This window comes from Propithecus coquereli, unplaced genomic scaffold (genome assembly GCF_000956105.1).
Source record: "Propithecus coquereli isolate 6110/MARCELLA unplaced genomic scaffold, Pcoq_1.0 Scaffold125, whole genome shotgun sequence".
Lineage (NCBI taxonomy): Eukaryota > Metazoa > Chordata > Mammalia > Primates > Indriidae > Propithecus > Propithecus coquereli.
Genome location: NW_012136636.1, coordinates 5,887,859 through 5,909,488, shown reverse-complemented (window position 1 = coordinate 5,909,488; position 21,630 = coordinate 5,887,859). Strand labels below are relative to the sequence as shown.

Genomic DNA, 21,630 nt, shown 5'->3' with positions numbered 1-21,630 from the left:
CAACTTATGTATGTCAGATTAAAATGGTATGGATCTTGGAATCATAAAGACAAGGGTTTATATTCTGATTAACTATTAATACTTAAAGCTCTAAGCTTTAATTTCAATATCAGTACAAATATGATAATAATTGCCTTGTAGGCATATATTAGTGCTATGGACTTCCCGTCCCCCCAGAGTTCATATGTTGAAATCCTAATCCCCAATATGGTGGAATTTGAGGTGGGATATTCAGGAGGTGATTAGGCCATGAGGGTGGAGGCTTCATGAATGGGATTAGTGTCCTTTGGAGAGGAGACACCAGAGAGCTTTCTTCCTCTTTCTTCTCTCCACCACGTGAGAGTGCCATGAGCAGATGGCCATCTGCTAACCGGGAAGCAGGCCCTTACCAAATACCGGCTCTGCAGAAACTGTGATCTTGGACTTCTCAACCTCCAGAACTGTGAGAATAAATTTGTTCTTTAATCCATCCCATTTATGGTAATTTTTTATAGTAGGCCAAGCTAAAAACATCAGTTTTAGGAATAATATGTGCCAAGCACCCAGCAAAGTCACAGCAAGTCCTAGGTGTGCATTTGAAACAAGTTCTTACATGGCGTGTGCTTGAACCGTGGTTCATTTTTCACTCTGGTCGAAATAAATATATTGTGGGGAGGTGGGATGCAAATTAAACCTTTAATTCAATCAAGATCATTAAATGCCTTCAGTGTGCAAAGCATGGCCAAGGAAGCCATGCACCAATGAAAAGTGGGCTTCTTCTGTTGTTTCCTGGCAGGGGTTAGGCAGTCAGAAGGTAGGGAGAGAACAGAGAAATAGATAGGAAGTGGGGCTCCATTGCCGACAAGTTGAACCTCAGGGAGAACACCTCCTGGTGATTGTTGGGTGGTGCAGTAATGGTGCAATAACCATTTATTAAGCACATATTTTTATTTTCTGTGTTCTGACACTTTGACATCTGGAGCACTGCTGATCCTGTGCAACTGCCCTTCCCAGGGTTAGCCAATTCTTAGACATAGTATAAGTGGCTCACTCTGGGGCATGCTTGTCACATGCAAACCAGCCTATTCAGAGCCACACTCTCAACCATGTCCCTTGCCGATTCTCATTCCAGGCCACTATCCGCCTGCCCTAATCACCTCAGGGCCAGGAACCAGACAAGCAGAGACAGCTTCTATACCCCAGAACCCACTGACATTATTCAAACTAGCCAATTCTATGCCTGCACACCCTTCCTGGCCCCTTCCTTCCTGTGAAAGCTATAACAAAGGCTTTGGCTCACTATCTCGCTCAATTTCTCTGCTTCCTGCTGACCCTGGTGGGTCCCTGTGCAGCTCCCCTATGGCATCCTGTGCCTGTTTTTCTTGGAATATTTGAGTCTAACAAACCATCTTTTCAATGGAAGTCACCTTATGACCTGTTGGTGTCATCCTACCTGAATAATCATAAAGCCTTTATTTCGAAAGAAACCACTAGTGCCTGAAGCTTGCAAAATGCAATGAAAAACATATTACGGGAGGCTGGCTGGGATTGCGTCACCACCCCTATGTATCTGATCTGAAAACACAAGTGTTCATGGGTGACAATAAAAACAACAAATAAATAAAACAATAGAAGTACATATAGGTAGAACAATAGATAGAACCCTTTTATTGGCACAGTAATGTTTCAAAGGCTGGTATGAATAAAGAGTTCCAAGTAGCAAGACATGGTGGACTGGAGCCACTGCTCGGAACTTCCCGATAGCCGACGGAAACACAGCAAGGAACAGGCTGGTGCATTACAGGAGGGTGAAGCATATACAGCAGGTGAATCATGCAGCGTAACTCTGAGAGCACAGTCGTCTTGTGATGCAGCCTTTACCGCTCAAACCGGTAGACCTCTGAATGAATATGACCATTTTACACCACCAGCTATGAATTTGAAGCCATACGTGTTTAACCAAGTGTCGGATGATTTCCTGTAACCTATGCTGAAGTTGGGAGGTGAAATTTAACTAAGGAGTGCATAATCCACCTATCCAGAAATACAGAGCATAGGAAAGACCTGCCTTCTATTCAATGAATAAAATCTAAAACATGGGACTCGATCCATACTTTTGCAAGGGTTCACACTGGCGAAGCTAAAACAACAACACAGTCTCAAGATTTTTAAGTACCTTAGGTTAAAAAAAGTGTGTGGAGAAAAAAAAAATCTAGAAATGATTTTTTAAAATTTGTATTTCAAAGAAAGGGAGCACCACCAATTGCATAAAGTTATAAAATACAGTAATAACATGTAAATAATTATCCGGTTTGTAATTCCAGTAAAACACAAACACCTACAAAGAAATAAAATATATGTCTTGTATACCGTATTATAATAAAATCATTGCAAGTACAATAAACATATTGTTGCGCTATATAAAAACAACTGTACAGTGTACACGAATGGCTCCTTCCCGCCATGATTCTCTTTCCCTGTCTCGCCTCGTCCACACTTTTCCCAGCCTTTCTCTTGCTACCTACGTAGCATGGCCCTGTAAATGTGGAGCCTGAGAATCAGTGTATCACCACGAAATGGATAAGAGCACACACACACACACACACACACCCACACACACAGGGGAATCTCTTGTATTCAGCATCAGTGTCCTGTGCTTTCTTGTATAAATGCATGGAGAGAAAACCCAGCAGGTGTCAGAAGGCAGCCTTCCATGGATGTGGCAGTTTTATTTGGTGAGTCTGCAGTTCAACCCATCAGATGCTGCTGTCCCAGAGCTCAGACGGCAGCCTGTTGCAGGAGGCCCCCTCGGGCTTCTTCAGCAGAGTGGGCTTCTTGCAGGGCGGTGGGGGAGGCGCCCTGGGCTCGGTGTGCTGCAGCAGTTGCTGCCAGCCCTCCCCTTCCTCACAGAGCTTCCGCCTCCAGTCCAGGAGTTCCTGCAGGGCCACGCTTTCGTTCTCTGAGAGCCTCAGCTGATGGATTACCTGTGGGAGGAAGAGAAGGAAAAAGAGTAGCACCGAATATTGTGGATGCATGTGTGGTGTGACCGCAATGCCTGGATGCAAAGGAGCTGGGCTGGGGCGGAAAGAGACAGCACTTTCTACAAAAGCTCCTGCTCTGCTGCCTCTGGAGGCGGCATTGATCCAGGTCAGCTATGCACCATGGAACTGCAATGATGACAGAAAAAAAACACAGGGAAGGAGGCAGGGCAGTTAGCTCACCACGTCTCCGGATGGTATAAGCAAGAACCAAATGTCTGACCTGTACCCTCTATCACTGTGTACACACTTATGGCACCTTGTACCCTTCCTTTATTTCATTTCTCTCTGTAGTAGATGTTCTCCTGCGAACAGAGCTCTCTCAAGCTTCACTCCATTCTAGAAGCCATTCCATCTGTCCACAGTTAACAGTCAGACACAGCTATTAGGGTAGTGGGACCCCACTCCAGACCACAAGGCATGAAGCCGAGCATGATCCTCCTTGAGGGCGTCCATGCGTGGGCAGTATAGCGTCGATCACGTCACACTAATACAGAAACTGTTTCTAAGTGTCAAGCATTGCACAAGACAGCCACTAAAATATCAACTAGCTTATCCGAGGAAAGCTAGCTGGGCTTGACAATATCTACGATCTCTTTGGGGAATCCAGCCACACGCTCTCTTTCGTGGCAGTGAAGCTAAGCAATGAGCTAAACTAGCAACTGTGTACCGTCTCAGACCATGAGCCCTCAACGACGGGAGCTTTGTGGGCTGTGCAGGACAGCAGCAAAACGTGAAATTGTATTAGCTGCTGCCTCGCGCTTCACTGCAGCACGTGAAGACAGACACCCTGAAGACTGCACCGAGCCCCCGACTGCAGCCAGGGCACAACAGGACATGCAGGACACTTGGCTCTGCTCATCCCTTTTCTCCCAGCAGTCTGTAATCTGGACACTGCAGACGTCAATTTTTCTGGCAATTCTGAGTGAATATGCTAGTTTTAAAAAAGATGGGATTCTGGGAATCAGAATGGGAATACTGGGGAGAATTTGGGGAAAACTAGATGACTCATCCCACCTCCAAAGCACCAACTCCTTTGTTCTAGTGCCACTTCCATCGCATCACAACACTGTTTATTAAAACAAAAGAAAATGCAGCAGAACACACATGGTTGTGACTCTTACGTAGAGAGTGGTCACTTGAAAGCAGCAAGAGTAGGTGGTGTTCTGGGTCCAGTTCTAAAACCAACACTTGAGCCTATTGTTGACCTGAGGAAGAGGATTTTAAAGGCTGGAATTAAGGAGATGGTGTTTGAGGCATAAGCTGGAACCTGTATTTAACACGCAGAACTCGAGTTCTGGAGCTGGTTATTAGCAAAAGGAGTCTCTCAAATTGAATTTATGGACAACCAGAGCGGGGGAATACCTAAGCGTGGAAGAGAAGGCTGTGACTGCCCAATCTCTGACGCAGTCTGTATGCAGCAGTAGGAAGTGCGCTGCAAAGCTCCCCGAGGCAGGGAGCTGGTCTCCAGTACTGCTTGGGGTGATCTGGAAATGAGAAATTCTGCGCGAGCCAGATTGCTTTATTGTCAGTGGAGTGAGCCAAGAAAGCAGGGGGCAGGGGATATGCATAAAATTTAGCTATTTAATGAACATAACGTTGGAGGCTACATACACACCAGGCCCTTTCCTGAGTACCTTACACACATTTACACATCTGCTACTCTTAAAAGCCCTATGAAGTTGGTGCTATTATTTTGCAGGCGAGGAAACTGAGGCACAGAGCAATCAGGCAATGGAAAAACGGAAAATGGTGGACCCTGGCGGTCGGGCTCCTGAGTCTCTGCTCTTAACTGTTACTCTGCACAGCTTACTATTTACCCAAGAGTTATCATCCAGGCTCTGACACAGGCTAAGGATCAGGGTGCCCTACACCATGTTCTTCTTTCCCCCTTTTTCTAAATTGGATTTTTAGTGCTATCTGCATTCTCCCCAACAGTGTGTTTTTAGTTCCTCTATTGTCTTGCACCAGTGTATGCTGCGGTGACTGCAGTTAGCTTCAGTCTCATTCACTCTGCGGATGTGGAATATTTGTATTTATGCTCCTTGGCACACATTCAGCATACAGTAGTGATCTCTGAAAAATAATGTGTCACTGGACTTATCCTTAGAGAGAACATTTAACTGATAGAAGAATATCTCTGCCATCTCAGCCGAGTACTTTCCCAAAACTTCCCTGAGTTGTCACCTTTCTTAAAGTGACACAACTTCATATTCATTTATTTTGAAAATAAAGCTAGGGTGCCAGATAAGATGAAGTAGGTTACTGCTCCCATTGTAAAAATTTTAAAAAGAATAAATTACAAAAATCACATTTTTAAAGCATCAGAAAGTTCTGCTAAATGGAGAAAATTCCAGATGGAGTGAAGCTTTCTGAGGTGAACTGATAATTACCAGCTGTTTTTTCCCCCCTGGGGACAGTTGTCAATTCTGAGCTCTTCTGCAGGTCTAGAGAGTCTCTTCTGATATCTTGCAGCTGCACAGGACTAGAGAAACAACTTGGAAACTTGAGGATCCTCAAATGCACAGCCATTTTCCAGAAGGGACATCGTGGAGTTCTTCCAATGTATGGGGGACTGGTGCCTTGGGCCAAAGCTTACAAAAAGCATAATGAAATCTCCTATGATGGTAGAAGTATGTCAGAAGCAGGACTCTGACAGGGGAGGTGACAGCCTCAAGCACATGGCCAGAAGCCTCACCTTCAAATCATTTGCTAGATTCTGAAACTGTGTGGGGCCCACAGCTGGAGCGTGGGGCTGGGAGTTCTGAAATGCAGGGCTGGACCTGCGTCACCTTCAGTGCTATGGAACGAAGGCTTCTCCATGAAAAGCATAGGATGATCAAGCCTGAGGACTGGAAGAGAACCAGAAAGAGAAGTGGAGAGAACTGGTCCTCCAATACTGCCCAGTGAGGAACCCCCATGAGATGAGAGCCGACTTGTTAATGGAAACACCGTAGAAGCCAGAGGTCAACGAATTACAGGTTAAATTACTGAAAGAAAATAATTCAACCCAAAATTCTGTACTCAATAGAAATAGCCCTCGAAAACGAAAGTGAAATAAAGATGTTTTTGGACAAATGAAAATGAGGGAATTTGTCACCAGAGGTCTTGTACTAATAGAAAAGGCTTTTTTTTTTTTTTTTAGGGTGAAAGAAAATGATCCCAGATAGAAAAATAGAAATTTAAGAAGGAATTAATAAGACTGGAATTAGTGAACTCATGGGTAAATATAAATTATGTGCTTGGAATGCCTTGTAGACTTTAAATTATATGAAGAACACAAATGCATGCCAATGGTAACTGCAAAACCCAGGAGGGATTAAATAGAGTTTAGAGGTCTTAAGGTTCTAGCAATATTAGGAAAGTGGTAAAAGTAATCAAATCTGTTAGGATGCAATAAGTCAAGGATGCATGTTTTATCCTCTAGTGAAACTGCCAAAAGAGTAGACAGGACATTTAATCAAAAAGGTAATGGAAGAGAAAAGTACAATAATAAATATTCAGTTCATCTAAAAGAAGTCAAGACAGGTATAGAAAGAAGAAGGCAAGAAAGATATAAAAATAGAGACCAGGTCCTAACAAGGCAGAGCAAATCATAAAAACTAGACAGACAGAATCCACATCTCTATCCAGCAGTTGGTGTTACTCTTCCATCGCCGTATGGCACATGCTGTATTTATCTTGATGCTAGTATGTTTGATAGACCATACAACTCTGTCCTTATACCAACCACAAAATACATCTACTCTACATTTCTTCTAAATCCTAAACTCTTTTCAGCAGTTTTCCATAATGACCAAAAATATACTAGATGTGACTCTCTGCTAAAGCTTCATAATAGGAACAGACTTGAAGATTGAGTCACTCCAGAGAAGCACACAAGCGGTGCCAATCTGTGGAGAGCGACTTTTAGCAGCCGCTGATCTGAATTAGGCTTGTCAGGAGGGATTTTGACAAAAAATGCCCCAAATGCCCTGAGTCATTGCTTCTCTTTTTTGGGGAAAAAAAAATGTTCTCTACTCTTTCAAAGCTCCTCAATGTTTACTAAAAATATCTGAATTCCCAAGTACATTATAAAAGGTAAAACTTATGCACATAGCATTAGAAAGCCTTGTCTTAATGAGGATATTGATGTTTTGAATAATGCAATGCGTACAGAAGAACACCACATTTGAATCAACACTCAAGAGCCTTCCTTGGTTCCTTAAGCAAAAATTTGACTGATGTTTGCAATAATCAACTAACATTCAGAATAAACCTTTTAATTCAGGGATCCCATGGAACCGTCCTTATTTGCTGTCTTAGAGATTAATAGCTTTTGAGTAAAATCTACTAGGTGTATAAGGATAGTTGCCAGAATGGCCTAAACTAGATGCTAAAATATTAACATCATTGATCTTCATTAAAAAAAATGAAACTTTTCACAGGTTATTTCTTAAATAAAGGTTAAAATTCTGTGTAAGATTATATGACAGACCACTACCTTCAACAGAAAGGCTAGCAGGTGTTTTAAAAATCTGATCTGTGACAGTAAACAGAAGATCAGAAGAGGAGGGCTATATTTCCTAATAACATTCAATCTAATTTATTTATAATTCTTAAATTTATTAGATTGTGAAACAGAAGAATCATATTTATCATAGATAAAGAGCTTTAATATTTTAGAATTACAAATACATGCAACTGTAAATGCTATTTAAATGGTGATCCATTAACATATAAGCAACTAAAGTATTTAGAATATGATTCAATACTGTAAAAACATCAAAATCAATGTTTATCCATCCTTTAAATGTTATGTCCTATTGGTAACCACAAAACAGGGCATGATTTCCTTCACCATTATTTGATATTTCATAATAAATTAAATATTACCATTAAAAAGGCAGTAATGATTTTGGAACAAAAGTTTAGTTTTGATACTGAAAGACAATCATTTCTTTTTAGAAGGAGAAGGAACGCCTGGGGATCGGAGATGCCGCTGGCGAGGTGAGCTTGGAGTCAGCTGGCTTCACACTGGGTGTGATTTATCCTGATTTGTTGATATGATATAAAGGATGCCATATCGGTGTCTTTCATGACTTTAAGTGTGTTTTCCATTGCTTTAAAAGATTTATCTTCACCTCATATTACCACTTTAGATAGCTAGTCATTGATTTATTTTATTTCCTGGAATGTTTTACATAATTGTCTCTGTACACAAAATCATTACCTTTTAGAACCAGAAGGCCAGTGTTATAACTAGGAAAGTAAAGAGCTCTCCACATCTACAGATCTTGGGTGTACATTGTACTACCTCTGTGCTGGGCACCCTGTCCCTTATGAATGTGACAAATGCCCTGATTTCAAAGGCTCTTTTAGATGAGTAAAACATGTATGTGTCTTAAATTGTTACATATGGCATAAAGACAGAGCAGGGCACAGTGAGAAAGTTCAGGTTTTTTCTTGAGGTTGTTTTTTTTCACCTGTGAAGGGGGCTTTATGGAGGAAAGTCTGCAGAAGCTTCAGAAAAAGGAACCCTGGATCTGAATTTTAAGAAATGAGACTGTCACCTAACCAAGTGGAAAAGGGGAAAAGAAGAGGCAGGAAAGGGGATTTGCATAGGATAAATGACAGGAATGATGCTAAATTTCATTTGTTAACACGGAATCACAAATCCACGAGGAATCTGAAGATGTTTTGGGCAGAGATGGTGTGGTTGAAAACCTTAGACCATGGAGATAGATTACCTGGATTGGAATCCTAAATTTGCCACCTACTTACATAACACTGAGCAAGTACTCACTGGTTCCCTCACCTGTAAAGTGGGATCACAGTAATTCTGTGCTTCATACTGACCCGGTGAGGATTATATGAGTCACATGTGTAGGTTACTTAAAGGAGCACCTTAAAATAGTAGTGAGTGCTGTATAAATACGAGTTGTTAGGATTTTGGCATTGTTAGCTCTTCAACTGGAGAAAATCCCTAAACACTGATGAATTATGATTATCCTGATGGCTAAATTAAATTATGCTAAATGAAAACACTTCTTAAAATTGAAGCCCTTCATAAATATGACATAGTTTCTTCCTTTATTATTTAAAAAAACTCTCAAAATACTGAACAACACATTGGATTTAAACATAACTATGACTTAAATATGATTTAAAACTACATGGGAAGAAAATGATGAAAGGTTTAGAGGTTTTGTGAATTTTAGGGGTAAGAAAAAGAGCATAAATAGATTTTAGTGAGCTATTTAAACAATTGTTAAATGTAATGCTTCTGAAATTGGGGTTTGTATTTTCAGGGGTCCTCAAGTTCTTTGGATAATTTAAAATTTTTTGCATTTATATTTTCATGATTTCTTTCAAAAAGTAATGTAATTTGGCTTTGAATCATCTGAATATCTACCTTGCAAGCTAGTGCTCAATGATATTTTTTTCTGGCTTTTGATTTTATTTATAAGTAGTTTGACACAAATAGTATTATTTATACTGTTGAAGGTTAATGAAAAAACAACAGATGAAGTCAAAATGCAAACAAATTTTATTTTTCCTCTAAGAAAAGCTAAATGATATTGCAGAGTAGGGTAAGTTCAAAAGTTGACCAACAGTTCAAAGATAAAAAGTGGTAGAGATTTGGTTAACCAATATCACAAAATGGTTGAAATGCACAAAAGCTGATGAATACCATAGTCAGTAAAATACTCATGTTTTCAACAGACATGTCATTTCAGCTAAACAAAATCTTATACCTAACATGAATGTCATGAATTTTAATTTGTTTTCCTTGGTTTTGATTCTACTCGACTGGTAAATTTGCTTTGGTTTTACAGCTGTAATGAGAGGTAAAAGGGTAAAGAGATTTTATGTAATACTGTGTATGTATACATTTAATTAACATTGTTATAAAATAATTTAAGAAATGTTAACGGTCAAGGAGAATTTTTTTTTTCATTTAACAAGGCTCATATATATTATGCTAGTTGAAGAAATGTTGAACTATTCCATGTGAGTAGAATTAGTGACTGCTTAAAAAAACTATGGTGTCCTTTAGAATCCAAAATGAGTAAATTAATCTCTGCCCAAAACAAAGCAGCCAGTGTACTTCTTAGAGAGTTTAAATGGCATAAACATATGAATGCCTGGACCCTGTTCCAGAGAAGAGAGAAACATTATCACAACATACTAAACTTGTGGGTTTATTTTTTTTAAAATTTAGGGGCCAATGGGCATCTCACCTCCATCAGGTCCAGGAAAGAGAACAGAAGAGAGCAATGCCAAGGCTGACCCTGAACAAATTCTTAAATACGTGAGATGTATTTCACATTTCACAGACTCAGCTAAGGCCCTTTCAAACACTAGCAAGCCTGGGAACTTATTAAAAATGCTCTGCTGCTCCGAAATCACATGGGTGTAGGTGGTCCCGTACCCATTACTTGCTGTGAATTCAAACATGCCTAAATGGGTGTGAATGGCTAGCAGGTGGGGCCCCTGAACGAGAGGGGGACAGTCACCACAGACTTACTGGTGGCTGAAGAATGCAATGATTTAGGCTTAAGAGATCAAATAAGCTTATAATATATCCAGAATTATTATTTTTGGATGGCATGGGAAAAAAATGTTACTATTCTATAACAGGTACAAAGCCCAGGCTTTTAGATAAGGGCACAGGCTTTCTGTCAGTTTAAATGTCTTTCAAAACAAAGTTGTTTGGTGGCAAATCTAATAAGACATTTGCAAGTTATTCTGCAATCTTTATTTTCAAATTTATCATCTGAAAGAGATCTTTGAGCTTCAGAGCTGGGGGGCCACTTGCAATTCAGTAAGGAGAAAGCAGAAAGTCACGGTTTATGACCGTGGGAAAATGGGAAAATGTAACCCTTGAAAGAAATTGACAAATGGATCCATTTCAGGACTATGGGAGGCTGAGGCAGTATTACCAGGGCCACACCAGTGTGGGCTGCACTTAGGGTGAGGCCAGCGTTTCTCATATACAACCTCCTGTCAGTTCAGACCACCTTAAATGTGGCCTGGGTTGTACCTATAACACTACCACTTCTTTCCGCTCTTAAAGCAGGATTATATGAAGGAAAAGCTAAGCCATTTACATTCTATAAATACGTATGCCTCTGAACACTGGAACGACATTTCAAGCTCCCAGCACATGCAAGCAGATACATAAATGATCATGGTCCAACTCCAAACCCATTTCCCTATGGCTGCGATAGTCATCCTCACACAAAATCCCTTCCATTCATTAGGTTTTCAATAAGAAGATTCCTTCACAGAAACAGTAATCCCTAGAAGATAACAATGCTACTGAAGTTACTGGTAATTATTACCTTGAACACTCAGTACAGGGGTTAAAAATGGCTTTATTTTGTTACCAAGAAAATCTTGCTGATTTGGTATTTAGAAGTTCAAGACTTCTAAACGTAGGTTCCATTTCCCTACTCAAACTGTAAAGCACCTTGTGTTTCCCAAAATCTAGGAGACATCAATCAGATATGAAGATTGAGTTTGATAAAATCATGTAAAGACTGAGTCTGTGGAAGTTCTTTCTCCAAAGTGAGATGTTTATGATTAGCTCACTTATTTTCAGGGATTGCAAAACACTAAATCCTTCACAACCTGCAGGGAAATACAACATGATCTAAAGACTTAATGAGGTTTATTACATATATATCTATTTACTAATTTTCAACAATTTCCTATTGTGCCATTATGAGTTCTGTCAGATGAACTAATTAAAAAAAAGATGTAAATTTTCTTCACTTCCTATGGATAGGCATTTCTGTGAATAATATTAATAAATATAAATTGATAATTTGCTGCTGATTTTTAATTTAAGTCTTTCTCTTCAAGGATAAAAATAGTCTTTGTTAAATAATTCATATGTAAAATCATGTTGCTGCTCATTTGTCACAGAATTGATTTTTCTATTGACTATTCACCCAAAGGTGAAAAGAGGCATTTACTGACATTTATGGAAATTAAAAGAAGGAAGTGTCTTGGCTGACTGAATAGTGAATATTAGTGTTTCAAATGCAAATCCCATTTCCACTCTGTGCTAACAAGATGTTGGTGGAAAAAAAAGTTAAGAAGTGAAATTTGAAAAACACAGTCTCTAAAACAAAGGTCTACCTAAATAAGTCTTAAAGATGTAGCATAAATAAAATGTCACTCAAAAAAAAAGTCTTTGATTAAAGGGTTGCCTATTCTTACAGTTTTTAAAAAAAACAAAAAAAAATATCTGAAAGTGAAAACAGCATTTGTAGTTTAGGTAGAAAAGGGTCGGTCCTTCCTAATTCAGAAATAGTCATTTATCCAGCAATCCAATTAAGTTCATTCTTGGGATTTTGTTTTCTTTGTTGCCTAAGATTTAAATAAAAAGGACAATATCCTTTAAAAGGCATATTACAAGTTCTATTGCAAACAAGACTGACTAGCTCTGAACAATAGGGTGAGGGAAGGGGAGAGAGAGGGTTTAAATTTACTAACTTAGCTCTATGCTTTTATTTCCTAAAAAGTCAATGTTTTCTTTATTTTTATAATAAGTAACCTTATATTGGAACACATTTATAATATAATTTAAATACTCATTTATATTATTTTGCATTTGGCAGCTGATTTTAACCTCTCAATTCATAGTTATGAATAAAAAGGACTCTGATGAGTGAATGTATATGTGTCTTCATATTAACTGAAGGTTATGAAATAGAAACTTATAACTGTACTACAAATCATGCAATATAATTCATTTGTGACATTTAGGATATGGATTTTGTATGAACTATTTTCTCTTATCTCAATTCATTTAAAAAACAGCAGTACCGGTATAAACAACTAGTAGTTTGCAGCAAAAATTAATAACATATTTAAAATGTATTTATAGTAATGACATAGTAATAGGGTTCAGATCCAGAGAATATATGGAAAAAGCATAAATCTGTTATATCGATAACACAGAAGGTAAGAGTATTAGTATTCCCATTTAAAATATATTTCTTGGGATGATATGAAAGGCTGATTCCCAATATCAAGAAGTATGATGGATGACAGTTAATCTACTAACTTTTTTTCTCTCCAAAGAAAAAAAAAATCCATTTTTTATTTTTTTTTTTGAGACAGAGTGTTGCTTTGTTGCCTGGGCTAGAGTGAGTGCCGTGGCGTCAGTCTAGCTCACAGCAACCTCAAACTCTTGGGCTCAAGCAATCCTTCTGCTTCAGCCTCCCGAGTAGCTGGGACTACAGGCATGTGCCACCATGCCCGGCTAATTTTTTTATTTTCAGTAGAGACGGGGTCTCGCTCTTGCTCAGGATGGTCTCGAACTCTTGAGCTCAAACAATCCGCCCGTCTCAGCCTCCCAGAGAGCTAGGATTACAGGCGTGAGCCACCGCGCCCGGCCAAAAAGATCTATTTATACCATTTATTTGTTCAAAATTCTTCAATGCCACTGCCTTCCACTGGTCTAAAGAAAGACTCAATCCCATATGCTCTGAGAAAGTTCTATATTTTCTGGCCACCCTAATTATTCTACCCTCATCATCATCCATCCTCACACAGACTATTCATCCAACCGAACCTGATATATGCAGAACACACCCTGTAATTCTATTTCTCTTCCCTACAATAGTCCTGGTTGTATGTCCAAATATAGGCCCCTCTCCCTGATGAAATGCTCTCAGGTTTCCAAGGCCCATCTCTAATATCATCTTCATAATACCATTTTAGATCTTTAAAGCATTTTCACGTGTTGTTATTCTGGTAGGTACAACCATGTGAAATGAGTAGGTTAAATATTATTAGCTTCATTTCATAGATGCAGAAAGTAATCTTTCAAGCCCAAAGTCACTTTAGCAAGGGATAGAATCAGAATTCTAATTCAAGTACACTGAGTTTAGTCAAACTTTATAAGTACGCATTGCATTACCTTCCACAAAGTATTCCCTGTCCATTAATCAATTAACAAATGTGCTTGAAATGACTATGAAAATGGAAGACACTGTGGTGGGTTCTATAGAACATAGCAAGATGCACAAAACATGACCTGCTCCCTCCAGGGGCTTCCGTTCAGATTGAGCAACAGGATATATATGTGTAAAATCAAATGAATAAAGATGGTTAGATAAGACATAAATACAAAATTTCAATACCAGGTAGTATAGCCTTAATTGCCTAATAATTTATGCATGTGATTACTCTTTTTGGAATATAGGGGAGACACAACTCATGTAAAGGCAATATGGGCATTGGGATGTGGGATTTGACCTGGATGGAGAGGATGAGTAAGGACACAGAAGAGGAAATGCCATTTGGGAGTGGGAGAAGAAATGTTTGTATTTTGTTCACATCTGTATTTATAATTACAAAATCACAAGAGAGAGAAAGCCTCAAGAGATGTGGTGTAGGATTTGAGCATTGACTGTGGAGCAACAACAGAGTTGTGAGTAATGAGGAAAGGACGCGAGGCCCGGTGTGAATGTGGGGAAGTGAGGGTCGGCATTACAGTAGCCTGGTGCCCAAAACTTTCTAAGGAGCCCACATCAAAGGATATACTGCTCCACCTATTACTTTAGCCTGTATCTCCATTTACATTGCTTTGCAGGACACAGTTTACCTCTTAATTTATTAATTTCTCAAAATATTTTTCCAATACTAACTAAATACAACTAAGAATGAGAAAAACCATTTTATGAAACCAGATGTTAACAGAACCCAATCCAAGTGGGTTAGAAAATGTCAGCTGTAATTAGGGAAAGAGGCATATATTAACAACTCCTTGGGCCATGGAATTCACCCCCTGGAGGCAAGTATCTTCCCTGTCCTCGACCTTGCTTTCCCCTTCAGAATGTGGGCACTGGCCAGAGTCAACTACTTGAGAACTGAGGATAAGACAGGCACTTCTTTATAATCACTGAAAATGTCCTGATAGTATTAAGATATTTCTAGCTCTCAGGGTGCCCAATTAGTTATAGGGAATTGACTTTGTCTCTAAGCAGAATCAAGTCCATTGATTTTTGAGGCATTTTTAAGAGTTAAAAACTTTATATATACATATAGAACTATATATAGACAATATATATATAGTATATATACACATATATCTGTGTGTGTGTGAGCGAGAGAGAGAATGAGAGGTGGGTGGCTCGGTGGGATCATTATTTTGCATTAAAATTTCTGATAAGCAATATTCCAAGAATTCTATCATTGGAAGATATGAACAGGCATAATTTTTGCTGTCTTAAAGATTGCCAAATGATCGAGGCCAAACTTAGTTAGGTACTAAAAATAATAATGCTCAGCAGCAACAATAAAATCCTAAGTTAAATAAATGATGAAGAGGGGCTAATTAGGGTCACCCAAGTGCTGTAATAGACAAGCCACACACACCAGCGGCCTGGCACAAGGGAGGTGTATTTCTTGCTCATGTTGAGGTCAGAGTCTGATGAGTGGAAGACATTTCATGTCACCATAAATGTACCTGGCCTCTTCTTGGGTCTTGGAGAATTCTGTGTCCAGTTTTGGAAAGGGAAATGTTACAGAAGACCAAGCAGGAAGGTTTGTAATGGCCAGGCTTGAAAGTGGCACCTGTCATGATAGCTCCCATCCCATTGGCTAGTCTCAGTCACATGATGACTTGTAACCACAAGGGAAGCTGGGAAATGTAGTCTAGCAACATGCTTAAGAAGAAGAAGAAATAGATTTGGCAGGCACATCTGCCACTGTGACCGTGGGGTCACCTATAGTGCTTTTAAGGCATCGTCAGGCCAAATCATATGGGTACAAATGCTAGAGAAAAGAAAAACAGATGTCAGAAAGGATTAGGAAGGAAAAGAGACAAGATTTTGCTCAAGTAGGCAAAATATGAAAGCAAATATTTTTAATCAAGATTTCTTTCCAAAAATAGTAAAAATCATGTGCAAGTGAATAAAATTAATTTAAATCCACTTGGGCTTCAAAATCTAGGCTTTTTATATCACTGACTTCATGACACTTCTTTCTAATATCATGGGTCATCTGTTTTAGTAACAGAATCAGAAATACAAAATGACAGTTTCAAATAATAATATAATCATAGAAATTAGAAAAGAATCGGGCCTACCAGGTCTACTGAGGTCATAAAATACATTCCTTCACCAATGTTAGCACATTCTATGTCAGCACAATGGGAATCTTTGTATTCTTTAAGCCTGAATTTTTCTTTCAAAATTATTAGGAAATTTGGGTCCCAGGTTCTCTGGAGTCTCTCTTCCAATTCTCTGGTATCTTGAACAGAAATATAGCTGTATGTCTAATATTTTCCACTTGTAGAAAAGGCAAACATTTACCCATTACTTACACTCTGAACATATCAAAGTTTCCAAACCTAGTAAGATGATTTTGAAGAAAGTCATACTACAATGCAGTCATAATTGGTATTTTATATTTAGCCTCTTGCTGTAGATTATAGCTGAAAAGTTTTCTTTTGCTAGAACTGATATTTATAACTAAAAGCAATTTCAACTTCACTTAACATCTATTATAGTAACAAGCAGAGTAACTTCACTCCAGCCCCAGGGGCCAGCTTGCAATTCAGGCATGCTCCTCCCTCAGGGTCTGGGCTGTCCCCTCAGCTTGGAATGCTCTCCCTGATGTCAGCATGGGTAACACCTGATTTCCTTACTTTATCTTTGCTCACTGAGGCTTTCCTTGATCGCTGATTCACAGTTGCAACCCAATCCAGCCACTCTGCTTATCCTGTGTTATCCCTTCTTCTTTCCGTATAGTTTATTGCCTTTTAGTGTACTATGCATTTTATTTAAATATTGCTCATTTTTTGCTTTCCCAAGCTAGAATTTAACTTCCATGAGGGCAAGGATGTTTGCTTTGTAGACTAAGGTATCACAAGTGCCTGGGACAGCAGGACTTCAATAAATATTTGTTGATGAATGAATAAATGACTGAACCTCTGAAAATTCAATTTTATGCAATCCACTCTCTGAGAATTCATAATACTAGATGTACATTATTATATACTTTATGTTGTTTTATATATTACTTATACATGCATGCATATAATTGAACAGTTACATGCATTAAAACCTTGCACATCATTCTTTATGTGCAATATAATATACAATATATACAGAGTCATTTTCATTGATATGACTTTCGAACTATATAATTTTAGAAGCCAATCATCATATAAAATGTGACTTCACTTTAATATCCTTCAACCAGTGAAGCAACTGCCTGAGATCCTATTTACCAAGTTTATTGACACATTTTTAACATGGGACTGAACTAAAAATATTTTTAAAAGTTAGGGAATAATGTATCGGTCCGCTTCTCTTAATTCTTCCAGGGCTGCTATTGGCTGACAAATTGAGCTAGCACTTTATTGAGTGCTTTGTGTTTGGAATACAAAAATGATTAAGATGCATTCCATGAATTTTCTATGAGCTCAAAAGTCAATTAGGGTACACACATGATTATAATACAACAACAAATTTGTACAGAAGATATATATTATGGAGTTATGGGAACCATGTTATAGAGGCAACTGATTTGTTTGGGCAAGGTACTCAAGGTACTCAAGAGAGGCTACGATGAAGAGGAGACTACTATTACAGAAGAATCTGGAAAGTTATAGATAAGCGTGGATCAAGACAACAAGACTGCATGTCTGGCAATGCACTCAGTATTGGGAGAAGTCAGTGGCATGAGATTGTTTTAAAAAGTGTAGAATAATTGTTATCTATACAAAAAATATGCTAATTGCTAATTGCTAACTTACACCATTCTCTAAAACAAAGTCCAGATTGCCTAAATTTCTAAATTCAAAAATACAAACCTAAACTTTATACAAATACATATAAGAAGACATCTTTATGGCAGGCAGCAATGTAAGAAAGTTGTTTTCTTTTTTAAAATTTGGTAAGAAAGATTTTCTTGAACAGAGCAATGGGAGTACAAACCCTGAAGGTAAGAATTAATCAATGGAACTATCTCAACATGATAAATTTTTTTGGGATAAATACATAAATTTGGCCAAATTGGATTAAGTTTATTAGAGCCTAATTCTCTCGCTTATTACAACTAAAACTTTGGATAAAATACAAAACATCTATCTGAGGAATCAGAAAAGCAAAAGAAAAAAAGCAGGGAAATTATGGAGGGGTACTCAAACTGGTAGAATGAAGGCAGAATAATGCCATGTTCAAACTGAAGAAAACTAAGAATTCTTAGGTCTGCTCTATGTGGAGTGCTAAAGGAAGGTCTTTAAGCTGATGTGAAATGACACCAGAAAGAAACTCAGAACTTCAGGAATGAAAGAGAGCAAGAGAAATGATACATATTGGTGTTTTTCCCAACTATTTTTTCCCCTTTATGATCGTTGAAAGCAAAAGTTATGCCACTGCGCAGGAGGTTTCCTTGATGTTGATGCAGCACGTTCGACAACCATAAAGTAAAGCCCAGCGCAAGAGGGTCAAGGGGCCAACACGGTTGACCAGAAGTAGAGTGAAATTGGGTATGCATACATTACAGTCACTGAAGCCACCACAAAAAATATACATACAAAGACTTAAGATATCCATAGGAAAATTAAAATGAAATATTAAAAAATATTAGAATAACCCCAGAGAAACCATCGAAAGGAAACCGAAGAATAAAAACAGTGGTGACACACAAAAAACACATAACAAAAGTGATATACACAAATCCAACCATATCAATAATAACATTAAATAGAAACAGTCTGACAAAGGCTTTCAGATTGGATAAAAATAAATAAGACCAATCTGCATGCTGCCTACAAAAATCTTATGTCAAATATACGGCTATAAATACATTAAAGTGAAGGTATAGATTTTTTTGAGGGGACAAGGTAAACAGTTTTAAAATTAGATTGTGGTGACAATTGTACAACCCTAAGAACTTATGAAAAAACATTGAATTATCCACTTTAAAGGTGTGGCTTGTTTCCTGGCTTGGGCGAGGCAAACACGTTACATGTAACCAAAATGTTTGTACCCCCATAATATACTGAATTTAAAAAAAAGGTGTGGCTTGTTTGGTATGTGAATTATAGCTCAATAAATCTGTTTTTATAAAAGTAAAAGAGTGAGAAAATATACCTTTCAGACAATGATCAAAAGAATGGAGTGGGTATATTAATTTCAGACAAAGTAGACTTTGTAAAAAGAAATATGAATAAAAAAGAAAATTGCATAGTGACAAATAGATTTCTTCAGCAGGAAGATGCAATAATCTGAAAGTTCTATGCATTTAAAATAGAGTTTCCAAATACATGAGACAAAAACTGATAAAATTGAAAGAAGTAGACAAGTCCACAGTTATGGTTGGAGATGTCGGAGCTCTTTTCTCAGTAACTGACAGAAAAAATAGACAGAAAACAAGCAAGAATGTATTGATAAACCAACCTGACGTAGTTGACATTTCCAGAAGATTCCACACAACAAAAGCAGAATACACATATTTCTCAAGGGCATATGGAAATTTCACCAAGACAGATCATATCCTGGGCCACAAAAAAAATCCTAATACATCTAAGAGAATTGATATCACACAAAGAATATTCTCAGGTCAGAATGGAATTAGACTAGAAATCAATAACAGAAAGATATCTGGAAAACCCCCAAATATTTGAAAAGTAATAGCATTAGTCAAAGAGAAAGTCCCATGGGAAATTTGAAAATATTTTAAACTGAATGAAAATGGAAACAAAACATACCAAGATTTGTAGGATGCAGCTAATACTATATTTAGATGAAAATCTACAACATGAAATATTTTTATTAAAAGAAAAGGAATACAAGTCAGTGATCTACTCAACTATTTAAGAAACCAGAAAAAGAGAAAATTAAACCCAAAGAAGGCAAAAGGAAAGAAAACAGAGAGAATAGAAACCAGTGAAACAGAAAAACAATAGATAAAGTCAATAAAATCAAAAGCTAGTTTTTTAAAAGATCAACAAAATTGGCCGGGCGCGGTGGCTCATGCCTGTAATCCTAGCACTCTGGGAGGCTGAGGCGGGCGGATCGTTCTGAGCTCAGGAGTTCGAGACCAGCCTGAGCAAGAGTGAGACCCCATCTCTACCAAAAATGGAAAGAAATTAATTGGACAGCTAAAAATATATATAGAAAAAATTAGCCGGGCATGGTGGCGCATGCCTGTAGTCCCAGCTACCCGGGAGGCTGAGGCAGTAGGATTGCTTGAGCCCAGGAGTGTGAGGTTGCTGTGAGCTAGGCTGACGCCACGGCACTCGCCCCAGGCAAGAGAGTGGACTCTGTCTCAAAAAAAAAAAAAAAAAAAAGATCAACAAAATTGATAAACTTCTAGTAAACTGACCAAGAAAACACAAATTGTTTGCCATGGATAAAACTGGCAAGGAATATTCCCCAGAATATGTAATTCCCACAGTCATGAAGAAAATCATGCAAACCAGTTAGGAAACAGAAACAAGATGCATTTGGACTAACAGGTCAGAGAATATATGAAAACACTCCATAGCAACCAGGGAAATACAAAGTGAAAGATCCATTTTATACTTAACGCATTAGCAAAAAAAAAAAAAGAAACAATCATTAAAACAAGTGTTTACCAGAAGAAATGAAAAATCTCATTCCCTTTTAGAAGAGTATAAATTGATCTGAACATTTAGGGGAGTATTTTGGCATTAACTGTTACGTTTGAAAATGTCTATACCCAGAAATTTAGCACCTCCATTTCTAGGGGAACTTCGGGGATTTTTTCCTTTCAATTACGAGTTAGAAGCATTTTCAGTGATGTTTGTTGTAGCATTGTTTGTAACACTGATAACTTGGAAACGATTTTGATATGTTTTCCACCCCACTTTGTCAAATTGTAAACATGTTGTTCTTAAAAAAATGCTAAGATTATATTTACTGAAAATTTGTTTCTGAGAAATGTTTCAAATGGAGGAGGCATATTTACACCTAAAAATTGAGTATTGTAATTCTTCTTTTTTTCTTTTTTTGGTGTTGAAAGCTTACAGAGATGCCAGTAAAAATTTATGCTCATACCCTTGGCTGTTGTAACCTCTAGCCTTCTATTAAAAGTTTTAGCATAAATATCTCACCTGCCATACTGTCACTGAGCACCGAGCATCATCCATCTCCCTGCACTGGTCATGGAGATTGCCGAGTTAGGCTGTCTGTGGACCATGACACAACAGACCACGAGGCAACACCAATCGCCTTGTGCTGATCTGGAGGAAGCCCACCTGGCTACCTGAGGCACTGCTGCACCTGAGGGCCAGGGGTGGCCAGGCAGTGTGATACCTGTCCTTCAGAACAGGGTCATGTGTCCTAAAGGCCCTTCCTCTACCCATACGCACTCCTTCCTGAGCTTGTTGAAAGAACATGATTGCAATTCTGTACTAAGTAAGTGTGCAGGAGCCCTCAGTAGCTTCTCCTAGTATTGACATCTCAACCCCTGAGCTAATACTCAGGATAAAACAACAAATGAGAGCAACATGTATCAAAATGAAAAAAAAATTTCACCTCAAGAATAATGAAAATCCATTTGCAGAATAATCTGTAGGGAGAATATATATATACACACACATACACACACACACATACATATACATGTATAATAT

At 38.2% G+C, this 21,630-nt stretch overlaps 1 protein-coding gene across 1 annotated transcript in view; it reads right to left on the bottom strand.

Moving 5' to 3' along the window:
* Window positions 1–2,735: 2,735 nt before the first annotated feature.
* The window catches only part of MYO16 (myosin XVI), a 542,291-nt gene continuing 523,396 nt past the window's right edge, over window positions 2,736–21,630 (bottom strand). Inside the window, exon 34 of the mRNA XM_012637927.1 lies at window positions 2,736–2,963. Within this exon, the coding sequence (XP_012493381.1) occupies window positions 2,736–2,963 (228 nt within the window). The remainder of the gene's footprint in view (window positions 2,964–21,630) is intronic.